This window comes from Tachypleus tridentatus, chromosome 2, assembly GCF_004210375.1.
Source record: "Tachypleus tridentatus isolate NWPU-2018 chromosome 2, ASM421037v1, whole genome shotgun sequence".
NCBI lineage: Eukaryota > Metazoa > Arthropoda > Merostomata > Xiphosura > Limulidae > Tachypleus > Tachypleus tridentatus.
This window is the reverse complement of record NC_134826.1, coordinates 80,963,883-80,978,330: the sequence shown is the minus strand read 5'-3', so window position 1 is coordinate 80,978,330 and position 14,448 is coordinate 80,963,883. Positions and strand designations below refer to the sequence as shown.

The window sequence follows — 14,448 nt, the reverse complement described above, 5'->3', positions numbered from 1 at the left end:
CCTTTAGTCTCACCGTCATACTGAATCAGACATCGTATACAACACAGCGGGTAAAAATTGTTTTCCGAAGTATTTAGTTTTTACACATGTAAAGTTGTTTCTATGATACGTGTTATTTTACTGTGTATCTTCAGCCATTTTTATCACCGGTTTTCTCTCTTACCGTGTTCATCAATGTTATATTAAAACCGTTACATTACAGAACCACTTTACCGCGGTTGTTTATTATGCGATAACGTTTAGTATTTGCACCTAACAAGATTCAACAAAGTTCTAATACTGAACACAATTTTTCTGTTAGATGGCACCCAGAAGGCCAAACAATATGCGTTGCTAACACTACCAATAACGCTACCTCTTCTAGCGCTACGTAACTTACTGCTGACAACCATGAGCAAGTATTTCATTTCTTTTTCAGACAAAAAAAAAACACAAAACAGCTGATTGTTGCACATATAGTAGGAAGAAAGGGAAAGTTTTTTAAACAGATGTGAAATTTATTTTAAAAACATCTGATTTATCGTTAAACAATTAAAAGTAAAGCAATGCTAGAAAGGTTGTAATAGAAATCGAATTTTGGTATGATAATTATTAGACGACTTGTAGTTCACTTTCACACCACAACAGTCTATTACATTATTTTTTAATTTTTAGGTTCTTTTCACTTCCAGAGCATTTCACGTCAAATTAAGTTGCAATGTTCTGTATTAAACATGGCGGGAAGAAGTCGGTTAGTAATGATGGCTACCCATACACACTTCGACGTACCAACAACAAAACGACCTAATAAACTTTCCGTAACCACAGTAACAAACCGAGATGTCCATTCTTTAGTGTGTAGAAGAACAACACCCAAACACACACTGTACACCCACGCGTGGTGAACACAAAATTATCCATGCAAACAAGAGGTGAAGCAGGTTTTCATAACCGTCTTAAATATTTTTGTTCGTTTTAAATAAGCAAGTGCAAAAACACAGCAGTAAGAAGTCTAGAAATCAAGAAGAAAATACACAAAGGTTGAAAAACATTGTGATTGTAACATATCAGCAATAAGTGTATTACATTCAGTAAAAACATCGCCTGTAACATATTTCTAATTACGGTCATGTTTTTGTCTTAATACTCATTCCTTGGTAAATTTAACGACTCCACTTTTGGAGAGTGACATAGGCGTACCAAAAATGGAACTGGTCCACCTACACCTTGGTAAATTTAAGCTAACGATTCCACTTTTGTAGAGTGACATACGCGTATCAGCAAGTGCACAAAATGGAACTGGTCTATTCCTTCGTGACCTGAATCTACTACCCTGAACTCGGATATACCTAGTCATCAGATAGAAAGCAAGCGTACGAATCACTCTACCCTGTCGCAACTTGACGTCACTACTCCACATGAAGTCACAATACGGATACATTCAGTTCAAGACCACTTAACCAAGGGAAGAATTTCCAACGTAACACAGCCCACCATAGTGACCTATGAATCCAGTCTTCAGAACACAATACTATCAGTCAACCACGTACTAAACAACAAAACCTCACTGACAGTTATGTTTATTCACTTTTATTTATTGAGTCTTATGTTAAGTAACTGTTTAGACTGTCTTCACAATAAGTTACTGTCTTTTATTTGATGACAAAAAAAAGCCGTGTTGATAATCACTTTCTGGGACTATCATACATCTATTTTATTTAGTGAAAAATATCCCCGTCTGTTTCTTTGTTATATGTCTTAATATCAAAACATATTTACCAAAATATTGGAACGAAAAGTTTCGGACGAACAGTCCCAGAACGATAAGAAAGTTTGGTACAAAACCTTAAAAACATATTGGTTAGAAATGAAGGTTCCGGAGGAGCAGTTCCAGGACAAAACAGTCATAGAAGGGAACTGGTTTTGGCACGAAAGGCATAGTTTACCACAGAAATATGAAACTACAGCCACATATACCCATAAATCACGTCTTATTCTTCATACATTTTATTCTCTCTGTCTCACTACAGGAGAGAATTTCTTCTATGAATAGTAGTATTAGACATTTAAACTTTTAGTAAAAAACAAAGTGCGCGAACACTAACAAATTTTTCCGCCCACATTTTTTACGATGGTTCAAATCAGTTGTCAAAATTTCTTTTATTAATAAGATCCATTCTTTAAATGTTAAAATGATGAAAAACGTTTAGATATGAATTAAAAACTTTGTTGTTGAAATACATATATTGGAAAAACTTGATGTTGCCTTTATTTGAGCAATACGTTTATCAATTCGATTGTCCATCCGTCCTGCACGTTGCAAAAATGGCCAGCCTTTTGGGGACAGGGATGCTTGTTCGAGCGATCGATCGTCTGTTTCCTGTTTGAAAAATTGCGTATGCGCAAGCAAAATTCGACATTCAGTTTTGAAATGGCCGGGGAAAAGGCATTAATAATGTTGATATTAAATTTTATTTTGCAAGCAGAATATTTAACTAAACTGTTAGGTGGGCGATCCAAGTAACTCAGAGCTTCGGCTCCGAGTGAAACCAATATTTCAACACGGTTAACCTTTCTTTAAAATTCGTGAAATAATTTAAATTAATAAATTAATTTTTGCTTGTAGAATTATAAGCTGATAAAATGAACTAGACGAACCATCCTTTTTTGTAATTTTAGAGTTATCGCTTTGCTCCTGGAGTAGAGGAGGGGCGCACATACAAGATCACTCTCGATGGCTATAATACTAAATAATTTGACGATGAAGCCACATGAGGCCCTCCAAGGTCCTTCTCATAACTTCCACTCTGAAATAACTAAATACGATAAACAAAATTACTTTCAGCATCTGATTCGCAGGTTAAATCTCATGATCGTACATGAAACAGATAACTAACACAAGGTGCAATAAGAAAACTGGATTATACAACATAACAAACTCACTAAAGAGCATTTTACTCACCTGCTGGGCGTTGATCTTTTTATGAATTCCCTCATCTTTACTAGACTTATTCTGATTTGCCAAATGTATACTGCCATTGGAAATACAAATTTCATGAAAGGTGTTGGTTTTTTCGTGTAATCGTTCGTCTTCTGCCTTAACAGACACGGGCTGTGAATCATTGGCTGCTTCCTTATTACTCACCACCACACTTTCTATCTCTTTCTCTGTGTCTGGAACAGTTAATAATTTCGGTTGAAAGTCACTGATGACACACTGTGAAAGTACAACTTTAGGCTGTTTCATAGTAACTACTTTAACTTGTCCACCCGTAACCGGCGACTTCTGGCAACCAATAGTCGAATCATCTTTATATTGGCCATTAAATATTTGTGGTTTTTTAGGATGTTTGGATTCTTTTTTTACAACAAAATGGCTGCCAGCAGTCGATGTCACACACGAAGATACTGTTCCTGGATCGTTGCTACTACATGTGTGTACTTTAGGGGAATTGGCGTGCTGCTGATTGTTGTTAAATCCTCCGAGAGTGGTACTTGTATCAGGAGTGGGACAAAGCTGAGAGGAAAGCGCGGCTGCTGTTAGAGATATCCCAATCAGATGCTTAGGATCTTGAGTAAGATACTGCTGAACGTGAGTAAAATCTCCCAAAGTTTGCTTAACACGACGAGATGTTTCATCTTCTTTATTAGGGTCAATCTAATATTGTAAAATATAAACATTCAATCAAAAGCCTCAAAAGTTATCTTTTCCTTAAACAGAATATTATGTTACTTCAAAAACATATTCCAGCATAAAAATTGATAACAGTGTGCATAGAGAAAGAAACAAAATTATCAAATAAGTTTAAACAAAGAATATACAAACATCCTACCGAAACCCAAAAGTTTTATTGAAGACTGAAATACCTACTTCAGTATTTTGCAGTTGTAAAAATGTTTATTCGAGGTAAGCGTCTTGTATTAAATTTGTAAAAGTACATAGACAGTAACAACTATTCTCGCCCTGATGTGATTTTCGTACAAGCTGAACCATTTGAGGTGAACTCAGCTGCTTAAGGGTAACCTAACCTTATTCAGGGCTGACATACAGAATATATCACAAACACGGATGGTATTAATTAGCACTTAGAGCTAGACACTAATACTTAATAGAATTTTATTGCAGTTATTCTATGAAACGTCGAATATTAAAAATAATGGTAGTAATTATTTATCATTTACCAAGCATTATTTATTATTTACCAAGCTCTAATATTTATAATAAAAACTGATGTTCATCGCTTAATGAAAAATTGCGCACTGGGCTATTTGAGCAATGTCTACCTCGGGAATCGGGTCCTGAATTTTAGTGTTTAAGTTCGTAACCTTACACAGACCCACCGGAAGACTATAAAAGAAAGAAAAGTGAAAAATTACTGGGGGGACAACCTTGGCCTCCAACTCTTACTGACCCATCAGGTTTTAATTTTGTCTATTTATTAGTTAGGTAATACATTTGATACCTTTAAAGAGAAAAAAAAAGAAATTCAAAAATATTGTTTGTTTGTTTTGGAATTTCGCACAAAGCTACTCGAGGGTTATCTGTGCTAGCCGTCCCTAATTTAGCAGTGTAAGACTAGAGGGAAAGCAGCTAGTCATCACCACCCACCGCCAACTCTTGGGCTACTCTTTTACCAACGAAAAGTGGGATTGACCGTCACATTATAACGCCCCCACGGCTGGGAGGGCGAGCATGTTTGGCGCGACTCGGGAGCGAACCCGCGACCCTCAGATTACGAAGCGCACGCCTTAACGCGCTAGGCCATGCCAGGCCCAAAAATATTGTTAACCCGCTTGATAAAACGGACTTTAGTTCTGGATTTATAAAGAAACTTGTATGAAGATTCTGAGCCATGATATTAATACAGCTAAAACTTTTAAGGGCATCTCAAAATAAGTTCTGATATGCTTAATTACTTTAAATTATGAACATTCTAATGTGTTTTATGCGATTTTACGATTAAACAACTTTTTGTTTAATTGCTTTTTAGCACAAAGTTACATCATGAGCTATCCAATAAGTGCCAACTACGGGTATCAAAATTTGATATTACGTCATAAGCCAACTGACTTGCCACTAAACCATTAAAACATGCATTGAAATAGCTTCACAGTACTTGATAACAATCTTTAAATTTTTTAATTAATCAATTTCTTTAATGAAAATATATGTATGCAGTTTCACTGAAAGTGAATATTAATTCAATTTCACGTTTGTATTTATAACTATTGAAACATTTAAGCTGGACCTTGACAAATTATAGCACTAGGTTGCCAAGATAACTAAAAACTTCATTGTGGCGCCTTGTATTTTTCCCATTTTATTCGCAAGTAGGAATGTGCTAAATAGAACTTGAATCTAGAACAGTTCTGAACTGCTTTCGCCTACAAATCCCAAATTAAACTTTGATTCAAGAAGTTTAATAGTAGATTCAGCATGTCATACTTTTTCCCCTTCTTCCAGGAATGAAATCGCTGAGGTTGAAAAACATGCAACTAGTTTCACGCCATTTTTTTACTTCTTTTTCTCATTTCAATCAATCATGAACATGCTTACTCATATGGGACTAAATGCAGTAAGTTTAAGCAATACTATCCAAGTGGTTGTTGATATTATGCGATTGTTAGCATGCACTGGTTGCTATAAGAGTAAATAAGTATAGCTCCCATTTTGCAGTACAAGCAGTGGTGAAGTTAGGTTAGGCACACCAGAAGACCTTTACTTATAAGCAAAGTACAGTGGTGCAGTGAAGCGTAAATTACACCTATTCTGAAACAACCTGCTTGGTTATCGACATCGCAGTACTTATTTTAAGTTCATTCACTGCAAGAATCCACCCATGTTACAGTTATTTAGTTTACTATTTTAATAACTGCACATACTGAAGTTTAATATATTTATATAAAAAAGTTAAATAATGAACCCTTTGTTTAATACAAAACTGCCTCGTATGATAAAAACACACTGACTTGTAATACATTCCATAAACTTTTCTATATCGAAATTAGCTCCAAGAAATGAAAATATTTATCGAAGCCCGATATAACCACATGGTAGGCATTCCTTTAGAACCAAGTTTTCTTAGTTAGGTGGCTAAATACGTGTTGTGACGTTTATTGAAACATCGAAATAGTGAACAATACCTAGTTAGTATGATCCAACATTACGTGATATTACCAATTTAATTTCACTTAATTTAAATTGGTATCCAACAGACCATAAATTAGTTCGAAGTAAAAATACGTTTGCAATAGGGATTTAGTCTTAACAGTGCACTTTTCTTAAAGAACAGTACAATTAGCCTTCATATAAGATTAGAATTCAGTTTTATCATCATTTTTACCTTTTCCTAACTATGTCATTTTCTATATTCTGTTGAAAAGTTATTTTGCAATTAAAATATATTTACCTGTTTTTTTAAAAACAGTATTTTTCTAGTCAACATTAAATTGTTAATATATAAAATAAAATTTAAAGGATATAAAACCTGGAAGTTTATTCTTACAACTTTAATAATACAGTTCCCTGGTAATCAGCAGTATTTATGGATTTACAACACTAAAATCCAAGATTGGATTCCTCACATTGGATAGAGTACAGATATTCCAATGTATGACTGTGATAAAACCATTCTCACAATGATCAAAATATAACTTAAATGTTTCACCCTCTATATTTCACTAGAAAGTACACAGATTTTTCAAAATATGTCTTTTACCCTCTTACTATTTACCTACTTGTTCCAGTTATATTAACAGATGTATAAAGTGGCCTGTAAAAGTACCAAATATTTAATAAATTATGTGTTTAAATAATCATGGCGCTGCTAAACAAAGTTCACCTTTATTTATGATTACGACATGCTTAATTTCATTGTCTATCACAAGTGTACGTTTTGTAATTGTTCTGCTCCGTTTTTCTTCATATAAATGTAAATAATTATTCATACATTTTCATTACATCGCAGTAATCGACTACCAACTTTTTTTTTTTCAAAGTCACGGTTCATAAAATGGCTCCAAGTTTCTCAAGTGCAAACTTACAGCTCACAGCTGAGCCAACACAACTGTTTAAGATCTAATAACACTTTTGAATATGGAAGGTTAAATCCCTTCGACTGATGTATGAGATTTACTCTAATCCTTCCTAAACAAAAAGTTAATTTGAAGAAAAACTATGAGATTCAAATGAATGATAAAATCAAGTCAAAAATAAAATTAAGTATATGAGCGATCCACAATAGGTATAGTTGGCACACAAGAATGTAGCTAATGAAAAGAAAAGCACGTAGGTTTATTCTAATCCAACATCAAATAATTTCAATTGCTGAGGCTATTCAGGATTCCCCCCACATTTTTTTTTTTTACACAGGACTAAATATTGTTAAAACAATTTAATATGCAAATCAGCAAGTCACGTGACTCCAACCTACATAATGCCGCAGAGGAACAGCAGTTAAAAGAGCTTCAATTTGACCTTCTTTGCATTAGGTAGTGTTGAACCATCGAAAACTTACCACTTTCGACAGGTTCTATAACAGCCCCCACTTATGCACAACACAATCACATTTTGGTCATAATTTCCAACACAGGGATATTGTTTGGACTTCATGGCACTCTAAAACAAAGGAATATGAATAAACTTGATGAACCAGATCCATTCTGAGAAACTTGCAATAAGTGTCCTATTCATATCAAGTACATCAGTCGAAAAATCCACAAGCAGCTGAAGAATAATAGAGACATTCGTCTTATCACATATCAATCAAGTTGCCGACGCAGAACTTTGTATACTTGCGGAATCAGTTTTTAAACAGGCACTGAGACAGTCAGCTCTGTTCACCAGATGGATTATGGAAACCCACAAGGCGGAGTTGTTTGCTTCGGACATGACAACCTTATACTGAATTTTGCAAAATGGAAATGGTGTTACATAAAGCATGAATGGACGTGGTGTAATTCCTAGAAATGTCATCTAGTTTGAAAAAAATACTGACAATACTGACAATAAAATATGTAAGAAATTAAAAAATCAAGTGAAAATCGGACTTCAAATAGATACAGAACTACTCCTCCTTTAATGAATAAAATAGAAAAAATCGTACTTGATTGTGTTGAGTGACTTTGATAACATGAACGGCTTCCGCTACTGACCTTTGTGTTCGTAGTCTCACCTGTTACAAGACGAAGTATTTTGCTAACCGCGACCGAGACAATGACTTGTTTCAGGTCTCTTTCTGAACGGTTCTATGTCCCCAAGTTGATACATATTCCTTTGTTTTCCAGTTTTAGTAAGTAAAGGTAGCATCCTCAACTTAGAAATTCTAAGTCTGTATGATCTGAATACAGTGTGCAAGTATGTTGCACCTGAAAGGGCTGTTGTTACACACATTTCCCAAGCCTTCCTATTAAGTTATCATATTGTTTGGTTTACATAGGTAGTTCTGATACATTCTATTCCAGCGAGACTTTATATTAGCTATGTCACATGACTGGATTTGTGTATTTAAAATCGTTTTAATATAAGGTACTCAACCTTTTGTATATATACCTAGAAGGGCATTCTTTATACAAGATTAAAGGTCGTTATTTATTTGATTGATTAATTTATCTAGAACGAAATCAGTGGAGTAAACAGGTGCATAATTAAAGGCTTCAGTTACTACTATGGTGTATGTGTGCTCAGTATAGTCATTTTTAAAGTAATAAAATTGTTTGACAACAATAAAATGTACAGAAACAAGATAAAGATTAATATACACGTAAACATAGAAATATCACTACATAATTAACCACAGAGTCAATCTTACAAGATCATGGTCATTAGCCACTACAAGATGGTATAGCACTATTCAGTTTAAATGTTCTTATGCAAACCTGAATTCACACGACTGACAGTAACTGAACATTCAGTTGCAGACAAAAGTTGTACTTGGAAAGATTTAACTACCTTATGTAGTGATATTTGTGTTGTTTTGTGAATTCATCCTAACCTGGTTTCTGTAGTTTATTGGCATTGCCATCCATCCCAACACAGATAATTTTTACAACTTTTTTTATTATTTGTTTTCTGTCTTTTTTTAAACAATTTTATTGAAGTAGATTGATAAGCAAACATTTGTTTTATTTCTATAATTCAGTGGTAATATTTATTGTTAATATCATATCAGTTTTTATCAGTTTCTTCACTGAACTTCAAGAATGGTCTCTTATATTGATATTATACCATACATTGGCTACAATAGATAATTAATTATTACTGGTAAAAATCTTGACTTCTTGGAACTTAAAGCTGATAGCCTAAAATAAGTAACTGACATGGAAATGTATAGCTGTACCATCCCCTATATTCATGCTTGAATTATTTTTTGGTACTGCCATTCCAAAATCATTTTACCTTTATAATTTTGTTTTATCACTTTTTTGTGATGTTTTGGCCCTGACTGAAAGTCAGTGTATTTATGAATGTAATATTTTTTTTTTTTTTTTTAATATTTCTCTTCATACAAAGTATAAAAGTTGTTGGGTTCCTAAAGACACCGATTGTATAGTGTACAAAGCAGTGAGTATTCTTCAGGTTACAATAATGTTCATCTATTAACGGCTGGTTATAATGGTTTCACCTTGCACTTAAGATTTGCAAAGGAACATCAGATTATTACAAGAAAGCTAATTTCAAGGGGTAATAACATTGTTTACACAAAAATTGTGATTATTTTAGCATACAACAGTCTGTTCCCAAGAGCTCTTAAAAAGGTTTTTCTGTTGTACTAAAGTCATTGCAAATTTCACACATTTTTTCGCTAGCATGAAAAAAAAAAGTGAACACCTTAGCTCTTCAGCTAGTTCTCAGTTCTTTACTTTAGCAACGCTAACATGTTCAAATAAAGTTAAAACTCATGTTAAGCAGTTATCTATAAGCGTCGTAGAGAGAAGTTGAATGCAGTGGCCATTTTTTATTGGCCCATCTCTACATAAGCATTACCATACTTAATGGTTATTTTTATTTAATACACTTTAATGAGAAGTTAACCACACTGGATATATTGATACCTATAGTATTAATACAGCATTTGAATTTAATTTAAAATTTTTGGCAAAATTTTGATTTACTATATTATATGAAATGTAAACATGACATTTTTCTAAATAGCACCCCTCTTCCTTTACATTATGTGCACAAAAAATAAATAAATTAATGAACATTAAGTCTTTTAAAAATACTTATTTTTATTATTAAAACCACTTACCAGTTTGTTCTCCAGATTCACAAAGCCCCATGTTTGGTGTCACTCCTACTAAGTGTGTTTACATATTAACAACTTATGTAATGTAAGGTTGGAACCCAAACTTATAAAACATTAGACATTAAAAAAACCTAATTGTTATAAGCCTGTTGTAATGATATATCTAACAACCAATAATTAAAACAAAGTATCTGAAGTTAAACAAATATCAGTTCCTTAAAGTGAAACTTATATTTACAACACGTCATACTTCCCCCTTTCTGAAGTACTGCAGGGCTCACAAGCAAAGCAGATCAGAGCTCATAGCAGGTATTTTGGGTTTGAAGATTAGTGGCAGATGTAATCAGGGGTGCTAAAAAATTTACTCTGTCTTTAACCCTCTTCATCAGTTGAATGTCCAGGTGTGATTCATATTTAAAAACAAAGATAAAAAAGGTTAAACTTTGGAAAGAAAAATCAATTTTGAAAAAAAAAAAAAAAGGATAAGAATTAGAGAAAAATAAAATTAAAACCAACAACAGTAATAATATTAATATTAATTTGAAATAAGCAAGCAGAGACAGAATACCAACACAGACATCACAAAATGAACTGCCTCAGTTAGAGACTAGAAGGAAGGCAACTAACTATTCATCAACAACCACTGTCAAATCTCGGGCTACTCTTACCAACTAATAGTGGAATTGATGTCACTTTATAATGCCTCCAGGACTGAAAGGATGAGCATGTTTACTGTAAAGGGGAGGAAAACCCACAACCTTCAGAGAGCGAGTTGAGCTCCCTAACCACGTGGCCATGCCAGGCCTGTCATGAACTGAATGCGAGGGAAAGAGGAGGATCCCGACCTCATAATTAGGGCAGTTTTGCACACCTTACATTTCTTGTAATGTGTAAAATTTGCATTTTGAATCTCATGGTTTTTTGATTAATATTTCCAAAACCTCGTCTCTTTTTCACAGTGTAACTATATTAAAAACTTTGGATATCGGAATAAGAAAGATAAAAAATATTATCATCAGTTTACTTCTGGTTCTTCAAATATTTCTTGAGCAATATATTATTTATACAAAAAATACTGTGTATCCTTAAAGACATAAGATTTCTTGGGCTTTTCTAGAAACTTTTAAAATCTGACTGATTCCTTAGCTAGGTTAACTTTGTTGTATTTCCAAGCAATTAACTCTATTTCAAGGAATGTCATGAGACAAATTATTATTATTAAAACACCTTTGTTTTAAATTTAGAAACAAAGAAAATATTTTAAAAATAATATAGTTTTGTTTCTGCAAACTGCAATACATGAAACTCACTGCAAGCTTCACTATCTATAAACATGTATAGCAGGTTTCAAAATATTATGAATAAATTTAGATAAAACAACAGAAAATCATAAAAACTGTTAATCTCAGACTAAAGGTTTATCTTATGATGTGGCATCAACACAAATGTCTAACTCCTCTTGTTCATAACCAATGCAACACAGCTTTCTAGTATAGGATTATAACACTTGTAGAATATATAACTCTGTCAATGAAATGGGTACCACTACATCATTACTTTAATTAACAAAAATCATTTCAAGTCTTTTTAAAAAAAAACAAACATTACCTGAACAGGTACAGGACATTTGTATAATACGTCGGATACAGGTTAGCATCAATGAAAACTTACTTTATGGAACAGGAGCACATCCAGTTAATATTAACGCATCATCAGAGTTGATGATTTTTGTACACTATGCATGTACTTTCATTATCACATTTTTATTCGAAAACACCAACCTGTAATGTGTTGGGCTATCTTGTGCTTTGATGACATCCTCCATATGATGTGGTTTGACTCCACTTGTTCCAGTTTTTAATCAAACTCAAAAAAGAGCTGACAATTATGGGTTATATCTTCTGACATGTCATCCAACAATGTTCAATAGTGTTGAAATAAAATGCCTAAATAGATATTAGAAGTCCATATCATACTTAGAGGACCAATCATGAATGATTTTATCTCTAACTTTCAGCACTAATGTCTTGGAAGTAACTATCTATTTGGGAATAGAAGATCATTTCGGAGTGTGCAACTAATCATCTAGGCTGTTCAAATACCTAGAGATGAGATACAGCCATTCTAAGAGAAAACAAAGAGCCATAATTTATGCCATATAAATGGATCACACAGAACCTTATTCAGTAAAGACTATGCATAACAGGTCCATAAATTCATTGTCTTCAAATTGCAAACATATCATCAATGCAGAATAATATAGTTAATCTGATGAAAACACACATTTCCATTGGACAACAATAATCTAGACACAACTGAAGAGTTTATTTTGATTGTTGACACTTTACATACAGGAGTAAACTTTATGTAAGGAAAATGGACTGCACATTCTTGGCACTGTTAGTTTCATGCAACATCATTGTAACAGACATTAATGTTCCTGAACCAATGTCATCCATCAACTCACATACATAAATATCTGTTAGCCCAAACAATCCTTGATATTTGCCTCTTACACTTGTTTCACAGCTCAGTTTCCCTCATCAGATCAATATTCTTATTCTGATAACCATAACAGTATAGACTCTGGAGGTTTTGCTATACATGTTACTTAGACCACTTTTGCGATTGAAGCATTTGCCCATTGAGTCCCAACAATATCTCATTCAAAAACTTGATAAATCTTTTTATTCATTTTAGCACCAAATGATAACCATACATTTTACCATCTGTATTTATTTATCTAACATTTTAATACACACTTTGTATAACCACAAAGTGAGGAGCAATCTGTTCTTTATGTTAGGATTCCAATATTTCAGGTGGTGAGTGTGTTAACTTAAATGTTCTTCCATTACAACAAACTAACAAAAGAGTACTTAACTAAACTTCCCAAATATAATCAATAAAAAATAACACTGGACCAACAGAACAATCAGGAAATAGAATGATTAATAAACAAAGTTAAATGCATTTACTTAGCTTCCATTAATTTTGTTTTTTTTGAAAAACAAAAAAGCAATTATTAGAAACTACATGTTAAAGAGTAAAGTTAATCTATTTCTATGTGCAGTAGAAAGGTTCAGTGATTAATTTGTACTGAACAAATAAAATACAACTAAAACTAACAATGGTTAAGTAGCCTATCTAATAAATCAAGTTTTGGAGAGCATTGGTTAAACTTTTATAATCAAAGTAAATAATAACTTCTACTTCCAAACTAAACCAATTAAAAGAAATTCAACTACATATAGTGAAAAATTAACAAAGTAATTTGAGAAAATCAGATTAAAGCCTCAGCAACAAAATTACAGGCCAAGTTGTATCAAATCTTATCAATAACCGAATTTCTCATGAGCAGCAATCAAGCAAGCGATGCTCAGAGAATGTAGTGAAAGTATATTAAATTATTCATTTTTGAGATTGTCTTAACAATAAAGTACCTAAAATTTATGTGTTTTGAGTGATTAACAGTTCTTTTACTGCTTTAAGTGTAATGTATAGTTAAAAAAAGAAATTTCCAAATGATTTAAACATCTAGAGTATATATTAGTAGTTTTGATGTCCTTCACTTGAGTGTATCAGGTATTTCTTTTATCAAAATAACAAACTTTACATTTCTCTTCATTCAAAAGAAAATAAGAGTGAAATGCATAAACGTCTTTAAAACGTTCACTGCACAGAACGTTTTTCACAAAAGACAAACAAAAAGTGAAGTTTATTTCTCTCATGTTGCAACAAAATTTTTGTCTCTTCTAATTAAATCCTGACAAGTATGATTAAGCTGTTCAACCAGCATGTACGTTCGTACAGACTGACATTTAATCAGCTTCACAAGCTTACTACTGAATCCTTGTCGGTATTTGTGTATAATAAACCTGACAACCAACTAACAGATCTAAGTACAAGCTACTTCAAATTAGTTGAGTTTTGTTGATGTTTCTATTAAATCATGAATTTCAGACAAAAATTGTTATATTCAAATTTTAAAAAGTATATATGTATGATAATCTCAGATCTGCCAAAAGACACAAGATACAGAAATGAAAATGAGTACCTACAAAAACAAAGCCAAAAGTACGTTTACTCAAAAACCTTCTAAATCACAGTACAAACCAGCCCAGTTCGCCTACATTAAATGCAATTACGACTTATAATGTATGTACCTCACTAAGTAGTACTTAATAAACTGGCCACATTTAAATTACATTCCTGTACAATT

General features: G+C 32.9%; 1 protein-coding gene across 6 annotated transcripts in view; it reads right to left on the bottom strand.

Annotated features, from left to right (window-relative positions):
• The window catches only part of LOC143244340 (uncharacterized), a 191,352-nt gene that overhangs the window by 118,664 nt on the left and 58,240 nt on the right, over positions 1-14,448 (bottom strand). For all 6 annotated transcript variants that reach the window (XM_076488824.1, XM_076488823.1, XM_076488825.1 and 3 more), the window contains one exon: positions 2,942-3,637. In XM_076488824.1, coding sequence (XP_076344939.1) covers positions 2,942-3,637 — 696 coding nt within the window. The remainder of the gene's footprint in view (positions 1-2,941; positions 3,638-14,448) is intronic.